Source organism: Myiozetetes cayanensis, unplaced genomic scaffold (assembly GCF_022539395.1).
Source record: "Myiozetetes cayanensis isolate MyiCay16 unplaced genomic scaffold, myiCay2020 scf22, whole genome shotgun sequence".
NCBI classification, from domain to species: Eukaryota; Metazoa; Chordata; class Aves; order Passeriformes; family Tyrannidae; genus Myiozetetes; species Myiozetetes cayanensis.
In genome coordinates this window covers 8,506,011-8,529,793 of record NW_026087434.1, presented here as the reverse complement: position 1 = coordinate 8,529,793, position 23,783 = coordinate 8,506,011, and the positions used below count along the sequence as shown (strand labels likewise).

Here is a 23,783-nt window from a genome sequence, read left to right as displayed (position 1 = left end):
GGACAAAGGGCTGCTTTACAGCCCAAGTTTAAAGCTTCAAGCTTAGGACAGACACTACCAAATCCCTGATTTCCAAACACAAAATTACAGAGTCTACTGTCCCCACTGCTGGTTTTCATACTACATTAATATTTGCCTGACTAATCCCTGGAAGTAGAAAGTTTCATAGTTATTTTTATCCATAATTAAAAAAAACCAAAACACCTCATGTATCTCTTTTCTTGTTAATTTGAATTTAAGTGAACAAGGAAAACCTTCTTGGTGGTTCTTCCACACAATTCAAGGATTTATTCTCCCCCAGCTCTATACAAATATTATCCATAAAAACAAGCTCCAGAGAACTCCCCCTTCTCACATTAGTATCTCTGTACTTCAGTGTATGTTGAAAACTACAGAAGACACAAAGAAACAATTCCTCTGCCCTGTTCTTTTTCTTTCCATCCTGCTATTTCAATACCCATTAAAAATATAAACAGTTAGTGTATAAATTACATGAAACTGGCCTTTGAAATTTAACCAGAAACAAACAGCACAAGCTACTGGCTTTAAAGTGCAAGTTAGTCATCAATTATTTAATATATTGTATTTAAATAATGACACTGACACAATATAGAGACATTCGGAATTATTTTATACAACTGCACAAAGGAACATGGGAGGGAGGAAGAAAGAAAAAAAACCCCAAGAAATTAATTCCATTTTGGAAAGAAATATTTATTAAGTATAAAAAAGGCACACCCAAGCCCATGCTTTGACAGAAGTACTCAAATATCCCCACGGGCATCTGTTTTACTCCAGAATTCAATAATTCAGTCATCATTCAGCACACTCACATCAGCAAATTCCAGCCTATTGCCACACATTTGATCTCTAATAATATAAATCGTTATTTCACGAACTTACACGGACTCCAACTCACCATCTGAAATTCGGGAAGGCAGCAGCAATCCTCTCCTGCCCAGCTCAGCCAGGGCCAGGCACCCACCGTGCCACGCGTTGTCCGTCTCCTGGAAGCTGAGGGTAGAGCAAAGCTGGGTTAAAATTGACCCTCCCTTTTCAGAATTTCATTTCTCCTGGTGAATTCCTAACACTTTAAAAGATGTCTAATCCAAACCAGCATGTGCTTATTGTGTTATTGACCCTGTTGGACTTGGAAAACAGAAGAATGACGAGTTGAACGTGTTTTCCTTCCCGTTTGTGCAACGTAAATACTGCCATAAATGTGATCAAGTAAGCAAAAAACACATTCATACAAAAGAGTACAATACCTGAAACTCATCCAGAAAAGGAAAACAACCTCCTAGCACACTGTAAAAGATGCAGATTTACAGAACATACCCAAAACAACCAACGAATTTAGTGCCAAACACAGTCCTTAACTTGCAAAGGAGTGACAGTTCCCAACAAACACATTACAGGAGTTTATGCATTGAGCAAACACTGGTGTTTATCTACCTTTAAAAAAGTATAAACCAGAGAAACTTGTAGTAAACACAGTAAAAAATATCCAAAATGGCAAACCATTTTTGGTGAGCTGGCAGATAACGAGTGCAAAGGGGAAAGGTTGAACGCCACAGGGTTAAACATACACAAAGTTCATTTTGTATTAAACTAGGATTAGGAATCTGAGAATGAAACATTGAATAGACAGACTAGGTCATATCAAAGCTTCACCTCTCCCAGAATCCCCTCTCTGACAAGGATCAAGAGCAGATGCTCAGCCAGAGACATAGCATGAAGAACCATTCATTCCCTTCTTGCCTCCCCTGGCTTTGGCCATCACCAGCAGACACGGCCTCAGTCAGAGCTTGCAGCCAGATGCCATATTTAACAACCTCTGAAGGGACTCTCTTCCAATAATTTGTATAATCCCTTTTTGAACTCCCTTTACACTTTTGGCTCCCGTAACATCCCGTGGCAATGACTTCACAGGTTAATTATAATTGTGTGAAAATGCACTTCCTGATGCTTCCCTGCTCTCACACCATGGGAGAGAGTGAAGTGTAAACAACCACTCGCTTTCCCCTTCCTTCACATTGATAATGGAGATACACAAAATCACGTCCCTCTGCTTTTTCTTTCCACTTGTAAGCAGCCCCATCAATTAAATCATTTTTGAGTGTTCTATCTCTTTCTTTCCTAACATCCAACATTCCATTTGCCTTCTTTTCCCTACCAGCTGCTGAGCACTCAACACTTGGACAGATCAGTGGCTTCCAGTTGTTTTACACTCAGCAACATTTGCCTCAAGAGCATCAGTTTGCATTCATTAGACATTATATTTTATATGCCATTTACTGGTTTGTTACTTAACTTGGGCTTCTATAACATTTTCCTGCCCACTTTAGCTCTCCCTAACTTTAAATCAGCTTTAAATCATCAGCTGATTTCCTCACCTCCTTGTTCCTCTTTTTTTTCCATGATTCTTTATGGGTACATTGAACAGCACAGGATTCACACAGACCCTGCCAGGACTGTGATGATCATCACCCTACACTGTGAAAAATGACCCCTTATTTCTTCCCTGACTCTTGCCTTTTAACCTATCTACATATAAGAAATCCTTTATTCTTATCCCAAGATATATAGCCAAGTGCCTCTGATGAGCAACTGATTTATTCTTCTTTTGGACACATTTAGCCAGAGAACCCAGCAGAGATTCCCTCTGTCCTTGCCTACATTTGTTCCCAGGTGTTTCTGAAGAAAGCAGGTCACTCAATTACTGGTTGAGTTACTCATCCCTATGACTTGAAAAACAAGGAAAGAAAACACTCTAAGTGCAGGTCTTTGAAGCTCCAGGGATAATTGAGATCAGCAGCACCTCTTAAATTAATCATAGTAAGACAGTGGAAGGATCATCTAAGTGGATACTTTCCTTGCAAGTTTTTGAGACTTTATACCTTCTTTCTTTTTAACATGTCATCCTTTGAGCTGGTATTTTTAATCTCAACATACTCTCAACAAATGTGTGAAGACTTCTTAAAACTCAGTACATCTGAGTGACAAACTGAACATGACCAGTATTTCCTGTCAATAAAGAAATTCTTTTTGTTACTGCCTTACTCTAAACCACGAATTTATATTTTCAGGTACTCAATGAAGCCTTGATGGGCAATTTGATATTTAAGAAAAAGCACATGATACTTGTTTAATAACTTAGCCCTATATGGACGGAGAGCCATGACATCCAACACTAAAGTACTCCAAAAGAACATCCTCACAGCTCTTTGTGACCCAACTGCAGCTTAAACTGCCCCCAAAGCCCCTCTGGCACAGCCACAGCACAAGCCTTAGCAAGAGTGTAAGAACCAGCATATTGCAACACTCTCAAAAACACTTCCAAACTCTGGCAGATCGTGGACAAGTTCACAGACAAAAAGCACACTTTTTATTCAGGCAGGTACTTTCAGTATCCCCAAGGTCCTGTGGCAAGAAGGTTTCCCACTTGAACTCTGTGCTGCAGCACCAACCACACCCTGTCTTTATTCCAAACCTGCCAACCTGATGCTCGAGTTTGCTCCTAGGAATGCAAAATGTAGAGGGCAAACATTCCCACACCATTCCCCAGTTCATAAACCTCTGTTATACCCCATTTCTTCCTCTCACTCTTCCTACGTGTTTCAGCCTCCCCTCACATGAAGATCCCTGGAGATCCTCAGGACCCTTCTGAACATCATTTCCACTTCTGAGGATGGACACAACACTCGAGGCATGAGCCTTGAGCACAGCAGGAATTTCTAAAGCAGCAAGTTAATGAGCACTTTTTTAATTCTTCCTAAGTTCAACTTCAGTCCTTCCACCTTGTCTTCGAATGGGGACAAGAGGAAGGATTGGGAATAATTTCTTTGTTGAATACCCTTAGCCCATCTGTGCCTTAAGAGATTTTGAAATCTGGGAGAAAGGCAGCAATACAATTTACAGATTTTTAGACCTGTCTCCCTAACTCTTGTCCCCCTGTTCCAGAAGCAGACATCTTTCAGACTTTTGTAAAGTGTGAGAGAAGATTTTTACCTGAAACAGTCCAACAGAGACCCGATCACGTCATCTGCTAATTCTTTTGGAAGTCTTCCAGTTATTCTGCCAATTCTACAGAAGTTAAAAGAAGAAAAAAAAAAAAAAAAGAGAAGCATACAGTGACTCATTAGAACTGCAGTCAACTAGTAAGTCAAGAAAAAAAATTAGTATTTCTATATTGTTTACTTCAGTTGATCAGAGTAACAACAGACCTACCCTTTGGCTGCAGACCACCTGACGATGGTGTCTTTGTCCTTCAGTCCAACCAACAATTGCTCTGCAAATAATTTGATTAAAAAAAATAAAATTATTCTCATTAAACATCAGAAAGATTTCTTAAAATGTTCAAAGTTCACCTTCATCTTAAAAAACCTGCCTCTTTAATAAAAATCTTTGTATCCAGATTTCTTCTCTTGGTCACCCTTGTACAACTTAAAAATCAAAGAAACACCCAAAAGAGAAAATCAGATTTGAAATTTTATGTGGTGTAAAAGATTAAAAATGGAGGTCGTGGAGCTTTTTGCAGAGGTTCCTTAGATTATTTTAGATTATTTATATTATTATTATAAAAGTCTTCTGATGCAATATTTGCCTATTTCTTTACAGAGTATTCACCAGCCAACAAGCAGAGGACCTGCTGTACAGCTGCATACTATTAAAAATGCTGTTCCTTTGATACTACCACGGTCTGAAAATTAAACCATAATTCTTCAGCTTTCATGTGACATAATTTTTTGGTGTGAATTTCAATACAAAATTTTAATTCAGCCTTCCATTTGTGAAAGGTTCAAGGTACCTCTTACACATTAGTGGATAAAACTGGTAAAACATATATCAGTAATTCCATGCCCCAACCCCACAAGAAGTGATCCAGTATTGACTTTCTGCTTGAGGTGCTGAAATCCAAATAATCTGACAAAACATAACCCATTTTAATCAGCTGCACAGAGTGAAATTTTAGAGTCTTTCCAATTATTCACATTTAGCACGGACACCCACGTGACTCTCTTAGCCCTAAGCAGGTTGTCCTCCACCATATGTTTGATTTGCAGCACTACAACAATTTCTCTCCAGTTCTGACACACCTACAACGTTTTCAATCTCTGCTGGAATGTCGTATTCCTCATCATCATCATCAGCTTCAGCAGCAGCAGCAGCTTCTCTCTTTTGGTTCTGCACAACAGCACCCTGAGCTTGCAGGTTGGCAGCCAGAGAGCGACAGCCACGCTGGTACCTGCACAACAAACACACATTTCATGGGTTTTTCTGATTTATTTTCCAACTGTCTGTCACATTCCTACACCTCCCACGTTACAGCTCTCCAGTTATTCAGTGGTTGCTTTAAAGGAAAGGGAGAAGTATCCCACTCTCCTTCCTCCTGACCCAGTTGTCTATTTTCCAAAGTGAGAAGAGCCAGACTATTCAAATGGTTCCTTTTCATTATCCCTCCCTTTCCTGTTTCAGTTTAACCTATTTTCCACTGCTGACAATAAAGAGAGGCGAAATTCCCATGCCCTGAAAGACTCTCTGAAACCTAAAAAAAAAAAAAAAATTAATAAAAACAAGCTTATTAAAAATTGTTTTTTAAATGTTAAAGCCGGCTCGGTACTTTCTGACCAAGCTGTGCTCGGATATTTAGCCCCTGGTGTAGATGCATTCTTACAAAAGATAGACTTTACATGCTAAACTGACTTTTGCCACAGGGCAAGGTACATTCTCCACCTAAAAAGAATTTTCTATGCCTAAGGATGTTCTCAAAAGCTGGTAAAATAAATACAATAAAAATAGTCACCAAGGGAGCCTGCAATTTTAAAATATCAGTGCGAGAAATCTCAAAAAGAGTTTGCCCTCTGGCAGTACATAAAACCAGACACCAAAACCTGACTAATATGCAAAACCAGAGTGGGATTGCAAACCACTTTTCCCCTGTGAACTTTCTATCGAATCAGGGTAGCACCAGGTAATGGAAAAAGTTATGTTCACTCTTACAAAATTGTACTAAGGCAGGAACAAAGGTCGGTGTCTTCCCATATTTCACGAGTTCTGTGTTATATGGGAACAGGTTTCTGCCTGTGCAACGTGCAAAGCCAGGTTTGGCTGATGCCAGCCCTAGTTTATGCACCAAAATTAAAAAAAAAATCACAGGAAACTACAACAGAAGAAATCTACTTTTCCCCAATAGTACAAATGAACAATATGTTTGTTCCCAAATAACACAGGGATTTCTTTTTCTTTCAGGGGAGCTTAAGAGGGCAGAAGGCAAATATACAAATTTAGGTATTTCTAAGTTTTCTGTCCTTTTGGATTTTATTTTTTTAAACTATTCCAACTTTAAACTGACCTCCACTTGGCCACCTTTGGCTTCACAAACGTCAGTCCCAGCCTCTGAACCAGCTTCATGCCCAGCTTGCGCAGGACCATCTGGTTGCTCTCTGACAACTTGCACTTGTCCAGGCACTCGAGCACGGTGACAGCTGGAAAACAAAGCAAACTGCTTTTCAAAAAAACCCTGGTATGAAAATCTCACAAGTTTTGAATGTCCCTTAGAAGATTTACATTTTCAAAGGTGTTACTGAAATGCAAATGCCTTATTACCTACTTTGTAGTAGCTCTGACACTGGTCAAATAGTGGCAATATCCTTCACTGCCCGAGCAGGAAGGATGGCTTTGAGGCTTCATTTTGACTATGAAAATGATAATCTACATTCTCAGGATGCTTATGCCTCTAATTCTCACTGGAAGCAACGTGTTCAAGTGTATTTCAGGGTCTAAGAATTTTCAGTAATCGAACAGAACCAAGACTCAGAAAATATTCATTTACTCAGAACACTCATCAGTTCCCGCACACTGAGGGGAGCTTTCGCCTTTCCTCGTTCAGTATTTTCAGGCAGCACCAACTGAACTCCCCTGGCACAGAGATTTTTATGAGGATGGATGTCCATAAACATTTAGACATGAGAAACACTGTGTATGTGTAAACAGCCGGCCACAAACCCTCTCATCTGGGCACATCAAAGGGAACAAAGCTATTTGTCCAGCGAAGTTAAAAAAAACCCAGAGAAAGGAGAATCTTGGGCTAATGACTATAAGGCTCCAGGTTTCCAAATTTTCACAAGGAACCCACGCCTGTTACAAATAAAACAGACCTCTTGTAATTTTATCAGGCTGAAAATAATTCTTGATTGAAGGCTGACCATGGGCTCTGAAGGGCTATCCTTCTTCCAAACAACACTGCACACAAGGAATCACACTGGAAAAATACTCTGCAACCTCCTCCTCCTGCATCAGGGTTCTCAAAATACAGAGATCAAAGAAAACCCAGTTATTTCCAAGTCTGAGAAGCTGCAGGACACGGCTTAAAAATCTCCTCAGTCTTTGAAAAGGCTGGGGATGGATCCTGACACACTAAAATACTAAATAACTGATCCATACAGACAACAAGGTGAAGCCAGTGATGGTGACCATTGCTTGGACACCTTCCAGCAACCTGGATTTTTGCAGCTATAAAAGCTTGAGAGACTTATGGTTTAGGAGGAAGAGGTTGCAGAAACATCAATATTCACAGAGAAAAAAAAATTAAGAACATATAAATATAAGCCTCTGGCAAGTCCTGTCAGCTCTTGAACCACTGTAATATCTACAGGTCCATGTAATGGCTTCAGGACTAATGTCTGTTTTTAAACCAAGTTCTATGTCACAAAATATTTCAGCAGGATCTTTCTTTGACATTTGCCTATTTCTTCTCTCCTATTTCATCCTCAGATTTGTTATAACTAAAAATCTTAGTATTTTGTCTCTCACTTTTTTTTTTTTAATCCTGAACAGTTCCCATCTGAACCTCTGCTTCTCAGTTGTGAGATTTTAGGTTTTCTAAGGTAAATTTAGTCATTGGTACACTCCTATTTTTCTCTTATTACCAGACTCATAACTATTCAATATTCTCTCTATGCCATGGGCCAAAGAATCTGCTTTTACCAGCAGGGTTTATTTTGTGGGCTCAATATGCTCTTTCCATGCCCATTAAGACTATTGTGCTGAACAGCTGCATCTTTTGAATTATGGAATTTTGTGTCATACCAGATTTTATCCAGCCTGTTCATTATTGTGCTTCTCTGACATCTCCAGTGCTGCCTGCTAATTCTGTGGGATGGCATTCCCAGTACCTGCTGTTTGTTCCTGACCAGCTGTACAGCACCTGTGTTGTTCCACATCACTTGTCTTCACTGTCTTACCTCCACCTTTACCCATCTCTCAGGCATTTCCTAAGGAGGTGTGTGCCTCTCAGACTCAGGAGCTGGAAAAATGAAACTGTTTCCAGCACTAGACGTAAAAAAGCTTCTTCTCGGGGCCAAAATAATTGCATTAGTGAAATCACAAGCACTCTGAACAGAGTTTACATCACTAAGAACAGCACAAACCCCTTTTCTGGGGCTTGGATAAGCTCCACAAAAGTGATGAGGTTTTTTGTAGTGTTTTGGATTAGCCACCATCTTCCCCTGCCTCTCTTTGCTGCTCTCAGTAAAACCCAAGATCACTGCAGTCAGTTCTGACCCTATTCCAGGATTCACCATGAGATGAACATAAATCCAACATGCAACTACACTGTTCAGAAAGCTCTGTGCTCCCTTTATGGTACCTGTCTACCCCTAATTACATCCACTATAACCTCTTTTCACTGAAATCTTTTTATTATTCCAACATTATCCTGACATAATTCCAGCTGGGTCCTGCGTACAACCAGTTCTTGGGTTTTCTGAAACCCCCCGTGCTTATGTCTAAACTTGAAGAGCCTGCAAAACTTTCAGCAGTGATATTTACAAAACTAGTTTATGTTCTAATGAATTTTTAGAAATATTTTCCACGTCTTACAGTTTGTATGGTCCATGTTCAGCTCCTGTACTACAGCAATGGCCAGTGTGATCCCCTGCCAAATCCTTGGATGTGCTGTTCCAACACAACATTTCCTGGTGGCATCTGCTCCTCCCTCACAGTCATCTCTACTTTAGCTCCCCTTGTTTTCCCTGCCTTATCACTTCCCTGACTCCTTACAGCACCCCTTCTTTATTGCAATGGTTTTAAAAAGTGGCATCAGGATATTACAAACTTACCATATGGTAAACAGTCTTCTCTCTTGCCATGTTTAAACAGCTGTGCCTGCCAAGTGAAATAGGGAAAACAGACATGAGAACACAGAGATTCTAAAGCACAATATACCAAGTATTTAGTTTTAAAATACTTTTTTATTGTTCTTGCAATAATCTGTGGGGTTTGCTGATTTAAATTGCATAAAAGGAAGAGAGTCTCAGGGTGCAATTGCACTTCTTGGTAACTGCTCAGGGGGCTGAGTTGGCCAAAAAGCACTCAAGAAAGAATGAAAAAAAACCAAGGAAATAAAAAGATGAGAGAAAAATAAAAGCAACCAGTTTTGGGCCAGCTCAGGTCCCTGTGTCAGGAGTCACAGCTTGTGAGAGCCTGAACCACCTACAGACACCTGGGAGGGCAAACCCCTGCAAACAAACCTCCAACAGCCCAGCTCAACTCCTGTGCTGAGGGATTTGTGCAGCAAAGAGCACAAAGTTTCCAAAACCATTTTATCTACAATTAAATACCCCAGTCAGATGAAACCCTGGTGAGACAAAGGGACTGCCAACACCTGAGAGAACACCTCACACATTAAATGGACACGTTAAACACCTCCTCTGCCCGCCCAATGTTCATCAAAACTCCTGCACTCAGGCACTTGTTTGTCCCTGCTCTGGCATTCACCAGCAGGAAAAACCTTCCTCAAGAAACATGCCTGGGAGTTAAACAAGAGCAGACTTCCCCTAAAAGTCCGTAGTTTCTCACACATACCAAACACACACACACACAAACCTCCCGCGCTGCAGGCGGGGCTGGGAGCAAGAAAAACACCTCGGGGCTGTGTGCCCGTCCTGTTTTGGTTGGGTACTAAACTGCACTTGAGGAGCCCAAATTAGCACTGCTGATCAGCTCCACTACGAGCTGTATGTGGGAATTTGGTATTACACATGGAAGGATTTAAGATTTGAATGCAGGCAACGGTGAGGGATCCCTGAAAAATGACTTTTACAAAGCAGCAATGCTACAGAAGGACTTCAGGCCCAGAAGAACGGACAATAAATACCAACACAAATGGATAAATGTGGCACAGTTTTTAGCAATATACCCTGTCAGTGTTAAAGACAACACAAATATTTCTCACTGACAGACAACAAAAGTCTGCTTTGTGCTAAAAAGCTGTCAGAAAACCTGCAAACCTTTGGCACAGCAAATCTAGAGAGCCTCTAGAATTTCTCTGCCTCTTTGCTGAACCATGCACACACCTATGAATGAATTTAGCACAGTGACCTGGGAAGATTCCATGTCACAGCCATTTCTATTATTTTCTGAACAAAACAGCCAAACACACTTTGTTTCCCCACAGCAGTTTCATTAAAACTTAAATTTCAAACTATTTTCAATACAGAACACCAACTCTCAAACAAAACTACGATTAATAATATCCTTCCAATGTTAAAATCATGACAGCAACAACTCTGTATCAACTGAAATGTAGATTAAGGGATTTTATTCTATCAATACATGTTTTTAGGGGAAGTTAAAATTACCCAAAGGACACTGTAGCTGCTGTGTTTGAATTAAAACTAAACTTTAGACTAAAGAAGCTTAATATTTACATGATTGTTGATCAATAAAATATGTTACCCACTGGTTTTGGACTAAACAAAGCTGAAAATGCCAAATGTCTGACAGGGAAGAAGGTTCTGTTTGCATCCATGAAGGTGCTCAGTGGGTCAAATGAAGCCTTGGAGCAGGTTATTGGTGTTTCTCCAAGTAAACCATTGGGTATTTCTCTGTGTCAGAGAAGTTTAAGAGCCATTTTTAAAACCATTTTTACAGAACTAAATATGAAACAGCCAAACTGTGGGGAACTGCTCTTCAGATATTCAACACAGCAGGAAATCCAGTGTCTGGGTTTGGGTTTTTTTCTGAGTGCAGAAAAGACAAGAAAAGAAGTTTTCATTATTTCTTTGTGAGTCAAAGCACACAAAAGTCCAAATTTCTCAAGCTTTTGAGTGTAGCAGATAGATTTTCCAGAGGAAATAAGAGAGTACTTTGGGAAAAGAGAGAAAAAAAAAAGTGTGTATTTTCTTCCAGCACATGCTACAGTCAGCCATGTACAGCACAGTTACTCCCTCAGAAAAATCCTGCAAGCCTGGAGATTACAGGGGTTGTACTAACAAGAAAAGTTCATGATGCATGAATTAAAAACATTAAAAAAATATATAAGAAATATAGGAAAAAGAGAGGGAAAAGGCCGAATCGGCATTACAGTATCCAACTTAAACTTCCTGCCTTGAAGGAAGAAAAATATCCAAGGCACACCGTTTCCAAAAATCTGATACAAACAAAGCAATTAATAAGCCTGGTTTGCCACCTGCACAGGCACTCTGGTGTCGGCAGCTCCCAGTGCTGAGAGCAGGAGCCTGCCTGTCGGAGCATCCCCGCAGCCGGAGTTACGCCACGGGCTCCTCACCTAATGAGGACACAAAGCACACAACTCACCCAACCTGCTGAACTGTTGGGAAGTATGTGACTCCCCCTCTTATAAATAATTAAGCCACCTACAAATTAGAGAAAATCAGTGGTGTGCAAGCCATGACGACTGTCAGGTCTGGCTCCGCTCTGGAAGCAGCGCCGGGCAAGGCAAACACAGCCCAATTTCTCAGTAATCCCGGCAGAGACACCACACCTGCCAATTGTCTGCATAACCCACTTTGGGCCCGACCTGCAGGAGCTCTATCAGTCGGGATCATCTCCAGGACTTGTTCCCCAAGCTACACAAATCCCCACGAGGGGTGGCCTGGCTGCTGGGGAGCGAGTGGATCTTCCTGCCGAGCAGGAGGCACAAGTCTGGATCTACCCTCTGGTTGTAACCGAGTGGAGGACTGGGAGGGTAATTCCAGACTCGCTGGGAAGAGCAGGAAATGATGCCTTGCACTGCTCTGGAGCACCCCCTGGTAGCCACACAACACCCAGGGAATGTCATCAGACATCCCTGCCTCCTGGCTGGGTGCAAGGAGGGAGGACATGCTGTCAGAACCTCAGTTCACTCAGAATGCATTAAACATTCCCTACTTCCAAGTGCAGCTGATGGTTGAATGGGTCAGTTAAAGCCCCTGTTCTCACTCTGCCTCCAGCACAAGCAGCACTCCTGCTGTGGGACACACGTTTGGGTGCTGAGCATCACCACGACACGTCCACATCAGACACCAACACAGCCCAGGGATCCAAAGGATGGCACCTCCCATGTGACCCCAGTTATTTATCAGCTGAATGGCTGAAAAGTTTAGACCAACACATGGAGAGCTGACAGAGTATATCTCCTTTCCATCTTCAGATTACACAAAACCACAGGTTTTAAATATTTGGAAGGAAAATAAAATGTTAGCAGCTTGAGACAGTACCATATCCTAACAGGAAAAAGAAACAGCTTTATGACAACAGAACTTCTGGACCTTGAACAAACCACAAAACTCCTGCTGAGAAGGAAAGACCTGAGCAGTGCCCAACAAGGCCACTTTAGAACAAACACTCTGTGACACTCAGGAGAGAAATGGCATTATCAGGAAGGAGTTGGTGCCCTCGGTACCTGCAGACATAAGAACTTGGGTTTCTCTCACCAACACTGCTTTTTTCTACACCTTTGTCACCAAACCACAAAGCAACAACCCCTTTTTTAAAAAAGCAGCGCCAACAGACAATCCTAACACGGCCAATTCTTTGAGAATGCCAAAAATACAGAGACTTGGGAAACATTCTATTTGGAAATATTCTATTTTTGTGCCTCTGGGTCTGAAAGAATGGAGTTAGAGAGTTCTTTCTTCCCTGGAGCCAAATTTACATAAGCATGTAGCTATTGCTAAATAACCTTTGCATTAGAGACAGCTCAGGGAAATGCCTCGTTCTTAAGACTCGAGTTTCATCAGATCACTGTGTAGGGCGTTTTATTTTTTTTAATTATTACTCACACTTGTATACTGAATCACTTATAAAACAAATAAGGTTTAATAAGTTTCAATGCCCAAGGCTACCTCAACGTGATGACATCTCTGTCACGCAAGAACTGGGAGTGCTGCGCCCTGCAGCGATAACTAAAAAGCTGTTTGATATAATGGCAGGTTTAAAAGCAAACCTCCAGACCAAGAGAATTTAAAATGCAGATTCTTGAAACAGGGGAGAAGTTTCCTTCAAGTAAACAAATGTTACCAAAAAAAAAAAAAATAAAAAGAAGTAGCAATTTTTGAATAATTCGGTATTTCTGATCCTTCAGCGCACGAAGAATCTGAGCACAGGAGCGGGTTTAATTCCAAATTGTGATGTTAGTCTCAGCAAAAAGAATCTGAAATACTGAATCTGAAAGGGTGTCACTCTCCCTGTGCCCCCTGTTGGGAAATGGGGTGTTACTGACGACAGGTGGAAAGAAGGAAAAAAAAAGGCAAGGCGTCCCCAGTGGAATTACAATATGCAATGCCGGGTGCGTGTTCCGACAGGAGCCACGGAACAGCCGGACTCGTTCTGCACAGAACGCTGAGTGAGATGAAACAGCACACACCTGATCACCAGGCTCAGGGCCACGAGGAGGCAGATCAAAGTGCAGCCACGGCCAACTACTCACTGCGTCCCTGACTTGCAGTTTCACTTCATTGAAATGCAGCAGTTTCGTGTCTTTTCCGAGCGGTTTTCCCGTGCCAGGCGCGCTCCGAGGCGTTGGCCGAATGCAGACCGTGAGTGGCACAAGAGTAAAACCTCACCAAACCCCCCCTGTTTGGGGCAGCCCCCGCTCTGCTCTGAGGGGAAGACTTTTTATCCCCGTTCTTGCTGGGTTACATCATTCCCGAAACCTGTCACATTCCCGAAACCCGCCCCGCTGTACTGAGCAGAAACTGGAAAATGGGCTTTTTTTCTCCTGCTTGTTCAGAGAGAAATGCCCAGGCAGCTGCTGTCTGACTCTTAAAGTGACAAATTCCTGGAGGAATCCAAGGGCAAAGAATTTTGAAGCTTATTGACACAACTTTCAGCTGTCCCTCGTGAGGATGTGTTCAGCTTTACACTTACTGATCACTTCTTATGATAAAGTATATTTATTTATAGAATAAATATGTGTTTATTTATAGAATAAATATACCTTATATACTGTATATACTATATAATGCATTTATTCATAGAATATGTATATATTTACACAATATAATACATATGATGTACTCTTAGAATCTTGCATGTTTAAGAGAAAAGGTTTACTTTAAACACTTACTTTCAGCTGATATTTTTTGGTTTAACAACATGCTGTTGCTACAACTGTGATATGAAAATATTAATATTAAAATATGAAGAATATATGTACTTATGTAAATTTGGAATATATATATTTATATATAAATATGCTTATAATATTAAATTCTTGAAATAAGTATTTTCTGCTCCTCTTAAGCCACACACGTAACACACTCTTAATACCCTCAATACAAACACATCACTCTCAGAACCTTTATTCCCTAATGATATAATTCATGCTTACATTGTAGTGGCTGAAATGAAAACCTGAAGACTGAATGCAAGAAGAGGCTTTCAAAACCTGCTCAGATCTACCAATTGGAACAGGAATTATGAGCTGTGAAGAAAAGGAGGGTGGGGGAAAAAAAAAAAAATCCCCCAAAAGCAAGGCAGCAGGCTCTGCTCCCAGCCCCATTGTATCACGTTCTGGTTTCGATTCTACTTGTTGAGTATTCACCTGTTTCGCTTAGTGAGCACTAATGAACAGGTGGATGGAGCCAAAGCCAAACTCAAAGGAATTATGACAAAACACTAATGCATTATACATCCTGCAGGTCTCATCACGCCCTGGGAATGGCAAACAGGCCGTCTCCCTTTCCAGATCTGACAATAAAATGATGAAACATCGCTCTGCCTTTTGAAACGCTGCAGCGCACACAAATAACGCTTCCTCCTGCTGGAGCAGCAGCTCCTCAGTTATTCTAAATATAGATCATTTCTCCTGTCTTCTGATTTGGAAGAGCCTGAGAGGGGAAAAAAAAAACCAACAACCCCCCCACACACACACTGCAGAGCTCAGCTTTGATCTTCAGTGCCACACTGCACACGAGTCCTCTTAGCAACTGGTTTGAAAGGGCAGCAAATTTATGCAGATTATAAAAAAAAATTCACCAGCAGATCCTTAAACCTGTGCAAGTGCAAGGACTGCACAAGAGAATCTGCCTTGGTTTTGGTCAGCAACCAAACCAAGAAGGAACAACAAACTCCCCCCGTTCCACCCAAATATATCTGGACATCAGAACTGCCACAGACACCAGAACTGTTATCCCAGTATTTCAAAATGCACACCAATACTTCTAAAATACTTCTAAAACTACCATAAAGCTTTACAGAAGACCTTTTCAGGCTGTACAAGAGGAGTGCTGCCACAGAGCAGTGCTTCAGGTATTGCAGATTTTTCCCCCGTGTACATTTTAAAACCCAAACTAAGAATTCAGCTCTTTTTTAATCATACACCACTATTACTTCACGAGGAAAGGGCATCAAACCAAAAACTCACTCAGATTAGCAAGACACCACATTTAGTGTGGCTTTTTGGAACTAGTGAGAACAGTGTGTTAGTTGCAGAACAACAGATACAACTTTCAAGCATCCCTTGCATTTTGGTTACCAGCTCTGAGCAGTCCAGGAGGGATCACTCCTATAGCAGAAGCTCAACCTCTTCCTTCTGTACAGTTCCCAGATTTTAATTTATTTCAAAGGTTTTGTTCAAAGTGGAAAAAAACCCAAACAAACTGCTATTTTGACAGTTGTTTCTCAGTACTGGCAACTTCACTCTCATTTGGTGATGACAAGACAACTTAAAGAAAATATACATACCTGGGAAGTTACACTGTCCAAACTTCTGTGGAGGAGATTCCAGGTGTATATTAATTTCTGCTTTTTTAATAACCTCTCTGTGCATTTGCCATCAAAGAACTACCATAACAGTATCCTTTGATCCTAAACCCAATTATCTATCTTTTTCAAGGAAATACAGTATTTACCAGGGCCTGGAGCATGCCATTCACAATGACAGTCCCTTCCATGGTCTGGGAAGAGGATTTGGATAACATGGAGAGCACCCAGTCTAGGAATTCTGCCATCCTGCTTTGCCTGACATCAGGGCGGACAATAAACCTGTCACAGGGAAAAACAAACCATGCAGTTACTGCCTTTATGGCACTCAATAAACAACATTTTTCCTGCTATCCAAACTGCTTGTAGTTCCTGAAAACAATTGTCCAGTGGATATTTTCCCAAACTGCTGAGGGTGGGAATGTTCCAAAACATCCCATGTTTAGCCATTCTGTTTCTGAGCAAGGCCTGGAACTTCTCTTTCACATCAAACCCACCTAAAACTTAGATCCTAAAGGTTTATCTTCATTGTAAAGCAACAAAATTTCCAAAGGTCCCAGATAAAAGTTATTTCTATCAGAATTGCTGAAAAGCTGAAACAAATATGAGGATTCTCCACCATTCTCACCAAGAACAGCAAATCTGAAAATAAGTGCAAATCAGCAATGGGACCCTGAATGAGTAACCAGCAGGGCTAAATTTGGGATTTCAGATATCTGAAAAGGCCAAACACCTGTTATTTAACACTAGATGGGTCAAGAGATGGGAAAAAAAAGAGATTCATCGTGGCTAAACTTCTGCAAACCCATACTCAGCCATCCCCTCCACCAGTCAAGTTCTCTCAGTTAGTGTCCTGGCACCTACAGACCAGGGCCCTGCCCCAGCAGGATTCAGACTAAATTTGTTGTCAATGCACCCAAAGGAAATGAGGCCCACAAGGAAGCCCACCCAGCACAGCTCAGGGCAGTTCAAGAGGATGTGCACAGTCAGGACCTGGTTCCTTCCCACAGCCCTAGAAACTGGGGAGCTGCACCAAGGGACTGACAGAGGACATGGGAACAGAGAGCAGAGGGGATGGATCGGCTTCCAAACCAATCCCTGCTGTGTTCAGCAGGAGAACAACAAGGATTTGGGGAGGGTGAATTGCAGGAGGGCTGTTTTGTGACAGAACACCAAGGATGGAGCTGCCCAAGGGCACAGGTGAGAGAAGTGACCTGTGAAGTGGATGAGCTGGTTCCCAGACCCTTTCCCAGCCCAAAGGAGTTTAAATCTTTCTTTCCCAAAGGAGTGCCCTAACCTCCAGACTAACAGCAGGATAAGCATCAGCCTCATCTCCTCCTACTGCCAACACTCACTGAGCAGGCAGAGAGGAGAATTCACAAAACAAGCTCCAGCTTCTTCACCCTATGGAAAACAACTTACTCTGGAAAACAGGAATCCTGATGTTCCTAAACTTCACTAGGAATTCATAACTCCTTGGAGCACCAGTAGGAACCCAGACTTCCTCTTCCTCCCCAGGGACTTTCCCTCTCAAATACTACAGGGTCAGACTCCTGTATCTTATCTGTCCATCTGTCCCAGGACCGTTGTGTTCCTGCCCACCCAACTAACAGTCCAGCTCCAGGAAGATGGCACAGTGACCTCATCTCATTAAAAAAAAAAACTGTTTGGGGATGTGAAAGCAGGGAAAGGCCTTGGAGCCAGTCTTCTAATTCCTGGTGGAGCATTTTAATCATCAGGCTATTTTGAAAATGGTGTTTTCATAATAAACTAAATAATTATAAGTCCACTAAGCAGTGCCATTACAACATGTGGTGCTAGAACCAACCCTAATGTGTTCTATCACCTTACCTGTTACCAACATTTACTCCTAATAACAATTAATTCAGCCAATAAACAAAGGTGAAGACAAGATGAGACAACTGCAGACAAGGTGCCTGCTCAGGACCCAGCGTGGGGTGCAGGGCACTGGTAAAATCCCCCCAAAACCCAGGGCTGAGCACAGAGTTCTGCTGAACACAAGGCTGCAATCAACCAGGTTACTGGGTATGGCCTCCCACTCAGAATTTAGTTTTACAGACACTCTGGAGGACAGCTGAAATGCAAATTCAATTAAGTGTAATATGATAAAAGAATCTTTCTTAATTACTGTCACCCTGACTTGACAAGGCTCCCAAATACTGGGTGTACCTTCAAGAGTTTATTAGTGTTGGTTAATCTGGGTGCTTTCTGGAATTTTAGGAAGTGAAGAAGGCCCATATGAATGCTCAAGAAGAATTCATTCTGTGTCACAATGTCACCTCAAATCCTCTGCTTCTGTCAACCTGTGACAGGGCAGATTATCCTTACAGATACATAAAGATCCCAGAAAAGCAACTTCTAATTAGTGGTTCCAAAATCACTGCAAAAATTAATTAGTACCATAGAATTATAGAATGGTTTGGGTGGATGGGACTTTAAAGACCACCCAGTTTTAACCTCCTGCCATGGGCAGGGACACCTTCCACTAGCCCAGGTTGTTCCAAGCCCTGTCCAACCTGGCCTTGGACACTTCCAGGGATGCAGGGGCAGCCACAGCTTCTCTGGACAACCTGTGCCAGGGCCTCACAGCCCTCACAGGGAAGGATAACAAGTCAAACTTATTTTCTGCTACATGGAAATAAGGATGTAACAGGCAAGATTATTTACTCCAGACTACACAAATGATTCATGGAATCACTTGAATTTTGCTCTGAAATATTTCAAGAGTAATTCAGAAAAGCAAAGGAAGAGTCACCAGAGAACTGTGATTCTGGTCTTAAAGCCCTTCATGAATTTTCTGCATGACACTGTCAGCTCTTTATGGTTGTGGCTCTCTTCCCACACGTGCTGTCCCCTGTCACAGCCTCATGTCCTGCTGTCCCCACTGTCCCTGCAGGGCCCGGCACAGCCGAGCGAGCAGCTCCCCCTGCTGTGCACGGGCCGCACCAGTGGTTTAATGAATTCTTTCACTCACTATTACTGGAGTGATGCAAAAAAACCTCAGAACAACCACAGCCCTGTCACAGATTGACCCCAAGCCTGAACGCCAACCATGTAAAACAGTGGGATCACAAAGTTCCATTATCCCACACCTGTTCCTTTTGGATGAGTTATTTGACAACAAAAAAAGCTAAGAAAACAGAAGTATTGCTTTCTGAATGAGGGATAATTAGGAAGCTTAATTTCAGCATTACTATTTCTCTTCACGTAAGCACTACCAGTAATACCAGAGACCAATTCCCTATTTATAGTGCAACACCTGCAAAAATCAGCAGCAACACCAAGGACCTCTGAAACCCTGTAGCACAAACCAGCCCCTGAAGGCAGTTTCTCCAGTACCCTGTTAACAGGGAAGATCTGCATCAGGTGTGACAGAAACATGTTCCTCTATCAAGCCCAGGAAGCAGAATTCCCAATAACAAACACACTTGTTGGATCCAATTCAAGCAAGGGCAACATCCCACAGACAGCTGGCAACTTCCAGCCCTCCCCACACTGTCACAGCACACCAAGGGACAGCAGGAGAACTGGGAGCCAGGCTTTTCCCTTCTGCCAAGAAGCACAAAAGAGACTCACTTGGACACCAGCACAGCAGCTGCATCCCGAGCTTTGTCACTGACAACCAGGTAGCACTGCAGGGAAAAGAAATCTGACTGTAAAAGAATTCACACATGGAGATTTAACATCAGCAATGCAACAACACTGTACACACACTACTGGATACTTATGATTACAAGCAGTATGATGATTACACACATTAGGTCATTATTGTGATTGCAAACTGAGCCTAAGATAGCAAAAAATTAATTTTCCCATTTAACAAACTGTATCTGAGGCAGAGTCTCCCTCCTGGTGCCTTTCAAAGCAGGTTTATTACCTTTACTGAAGCCCGAACTCACAGGCACATTGGCCTACAAGCAATAAGCCTGCAAGTGCCAGAAGTGCGAGCTGCTGGAGTACCTGTGGGAGGAAGGGGTGTCTATTTTGATCTCAAAGGGATGACACCCAGTGAAACTTTGTTGAAAAATCTTCAGGCAGTCACAGCTTCCAAAGTTAACCATTCTGAGCAAACACCGATTTCCCCTGAATACCCTCAATTTTGGCTTTCAGCAGAAGCTCACTTTCATTTTCAAACACTGAAAGACTTTAACATACTCAAAGGCAGGCATTCACATCAGATAAAATTAGATAATTTATTGCATCAGAGAAAATAAGTAACAGTCTCACCTGTCACTAAAGCACCAAACAACAGACTGAAGATTCCAAACGTACGGAGAAATTCCTTACAGATTAGACACAAAAACACGGACGTATATCCTGTATATTCTTCAGTAATATTATTTTCAGAATATTATGTATTAAATACCAAACTGTTAAGCCCAGTATCCCAGGTCTGAAAGTGCTACAAGAGGCATTTTCCTTACCTTAGCCATTTCCAGGATGCGATCCATGGTCGGCTGCCGGGCTTTCCCTCCCTCCGAAACGAGGTTTCCATCGAAACGGGCCAGATCAAAAGGAATCAGGCATATCATGGACAGCCACAGCAAGAGCATGTAACGAGTCTCCCAGGTCTGGAAAGGAAAGGGTAAAACAAAGTAGTTACTTTATTTTCTGCAACGTATTCCAAGCAAGTCTCGGGAGCACAAACTGCGCTGTTTCCAAGGAACGTTCAAAGACTATGAAGGGAAAACTCCAAAACATGGATGTCCTGAAATTCCAAAGGAGACAGAGCTCCAAGTGATCCCAAACAGCCAAACTGTAACAAAATGAATGGATCCTCCCCTCCCCAAACCTGAAATCTAGGAAGCTTTGTTTCCTTCTCAACAGAGAAATGCACGTTTCCATTTTCCTGCTCCTCCTTCCTTCAGCCTGTCTGTGCCTCCAGTCACAAATAAAACAGAAATATAAATATAACATGATATAACACAAATATAACAGAAGTATGTTTTTCTTCCTAATTTCTTATTTATTGCTTTCATGGGTTTACTGGAACAACTTCAGATGAGCTTTGAGAGACAGACGGACAAGAAGGAACCTTTTCCAAGCTTTGAAGCTGTACAGCACTAAAGTGTCAGAATTGACGGTGTTTATCAAAAAAATACTTCAATTTAGTGCAGCAACACATTTATTGTCTTCAAATCCATGATTTTTGTTACTTAGATGATGATCTATCTTAAAACTCATCTACCTTATTCTTCCTTATTCAAAAATGTAAGAATTTGAAATACAGTATCTTGGAATCAGACTTGATGATCTTTATGAGTCACTTCCAACTCAAGACATTCTATGATTCTATGATCTCAATCCATTAAATCCATTAAAAATTCTTTGCTTAAGTATTTTTCAGGATCAGGATTCTTGCCTAGAACATTCCCAGCCAAATAAAACTTTCAAATCAGGATGCATAATGAAGTGGTGTCATGTTGTTTTCCAACTGTAAACAGGCAGAAAGATAAGATCTGAAATTCTGTGGGGTTTTTTTACACCCAGAAATACATTGTAAAAAAGGCAGATTCAGGCCTTGTGCTACAATTGTGAAATTTTTTTCCAATCTTCACCTCCTTCCTTTCAAAAGAAAAGGAAAAAAACCCAAAACAAACCAACCCCCTGCAGATCTGAAGACACACATTGAAATCAAACAAAATTAATCTCTGTTTCCTTATCAACACAGAAGTTCTACCAACTCTGACAAAACCCAAAGGGGTTTACAAACCAGCCCCTTCACATTTAAGAAATGAGAATAAACACAGAAAACTTAAAACCTCTGTTTCCTGACGTGATTTTACTGTCGTGATGTCAAGTTAAATTACCAGGACTGTTAACGATGTGCACAGCAGGAAGAGGAATTTTCAGTTACTCCTTTTGGAGGTTCAGTATCTTTCACTGCCCTTCTCATTGCTGTTGCTTCCATCAATCTGTTCTCTTACAGGAGTGGTTACAGGTTTTACTCAACCTCCACTGCCATTGCTTCTGAATCCTTGGAACAAACCCCACGGAAGAAAGCCAAGACCTCTCCATTTCTCCTCTGACAAGATGATGGTCTCACACCAAATCCAGGTGCTCAGTCAACACCTGACAGAGTCTATCACTGCTTTATACGCTTCTTTTTCCAGGTTTTTCTGGCACTGCTCACCTGGAGCCCTAAAAGAGAAACAAAAAGCACAGCAAGTCCTCACCTCAGAATCCCTCGGGTTCTGCTCCGCGAGCAGATCCAGAACAGGCTGCAGGTCCCGGACTTCGTGAGGAAACAGGGGCAGGAAACGTTTGTAGCCTCTCACCTACAAGAGAAATTCCAGAATTCAGTGACCCATCCAGCATCATCACATACTGAGGGAAAGGAAAGACCCCCTCAGGATTTTCTTGATTAGGATCCTCACGTCATGAATGTAAGGGCATGAATGAAGGTCTTAAACACCTTGAGATGTTTGTGCTTTTACAAACTTATTAAGAATTTATGAAATCTTAATTCTTCAACTTTAAAACAAGGGACCTCTGGAGACTGTCTAGTCCAACCCTCCTAAAGCAGGGTCACATCACGGCAGGGTCACCCCATATCTGTGGGGTGCCCAATAACTCAGGGATGGAGACCCCACCACCTCTCTGAGCCACCTCTTCCAGTGCTCAGCCCTCACAGTCCAAAACTGATTCCCTGTGCATGGATGGAAATTCCACAATCCACCTAATTCTTCCTCATATTTTACTCTTCAACATTATGACTTATCACTCAGTATCTCAATGTCTGCAATATTTTTTTTTCATTCAGACCTTGATGTTTACAATCATTAGAAAACTATCACAAACATTGTGAAAAATGAGGAAAAAAAAGTTTCACAGTCAAGTTTGAAATATTTCATCCCATTACTCTGACATTTATTGATTTTACTATTTTTTTCATTTTTTTTTATTTTTTACTATTGATTTTACTATTTATTTATTTTACTATTTTTGAAAATAACAAACAATATTGGTAACTTACACATTTCAGTTACAGGAACGTTGAATTTGGGATCTTTTTACCTTGGTAATGATGTAAAGAAATTTAAAAGCCAGATGAACTAGAGCAGGAGGAGATCCTTTGTCCCGTACTATATCCAACAAGGAATTCATCATCCCCTCTATGAAAGGAGAGGAAAAGCAGTGAGACAACATGCAGTTCACTTACAGTTTTTCATACTTCTAATACTAAGGAAGGAGATGGTAAATATATAATTTAAGTAGTATCAGCCACAGCAGTCTCATAATACAAGAACAGATCTTACAGTTTAAGAGATTTTCAAGTATATACACAAAAACTATTTAAGGATGACATTCCTACCCAAGTGGCGGTCCAAAAGGTGAGGCTGCTCCTGGTACTTGTCCATTATACCTGAAAATGAAAGAGACACCTGTAATAAACTGTTCAAATGACAGGATTTTAGAGGCATTAACTGTGAGGTACCCCCTGACTCCGGACAGCTTTAGCTTAAGATTTCTGTATCCTTGGGCTGCCACCACCTGTAAGCGAGGTGGAAAAGCCAGACAACTGCAGTTGGAAAACAGTGCTCCCTGGACACTCTGGGTGTCACCCCAAGGCTGCCATTCCCGAGCCTGGAATGTACATAAAGCTGCAGTTCCACTCCAAAGGATCTGCACTCACACAGGGTCCAGGCACAGCAAAATTCCCACCTCTTCCTTGTGAGCTCCCTGAGCACAGCAGACAAACACCCCACTTGGCAGCACTCAGCCAGTGAGAGTCTCCTCACAACCCTGATAGATTTGTATTTTGAAACAGA

General features: G+C 41.6%; 1 protein-coding gene across 1 annotated transcript in view; it reads right to left on the bottom strand.

Annotated features, from left to right (window-relative positions):
* Nucleotides 1-23,783, bottom strand: part of TBCD (tubulin folding cofactor D) — a 114,014-nt gene that overhangs the window by 87,544 nt on the left and 2,687 nt on the right. Inside the window, 12 exon segments of the mRNA XM_050319070.1 lie at nucleotides 920-1,014; nucleotides 4,012-4,086; nucleotides 4,231-4,291; nucleotides 5,100-5,248; nucleotides 6,356-6,488; nucleotides 9,123-9,168; nucleotides 16,140-16,272; nucleotides 19,588-19,643; nucleotides 20,436-20,582; nucleotides 22,188-22,289; nucleotides 23,029-23,126; nucleotides 23,327-23,377. Coding sequence (XP_050175027.1) covers nucleotides 920-1,014; nucleotides 4,012-4,086; nucleotides 4,231-4,291; nucleotides 5,100-5,248; nucleotides 6,356-6,488; nucleotides 9,123-9,168; nucleotides 16,140-16,272; nucleotides 19,588-19,643; nucleotides 20,436-20,582; nucleotides 22,188-22,289; nucleotides 23,029-23,126; nucleotides 23,327-23,377 — 1,146 coding nt within the window.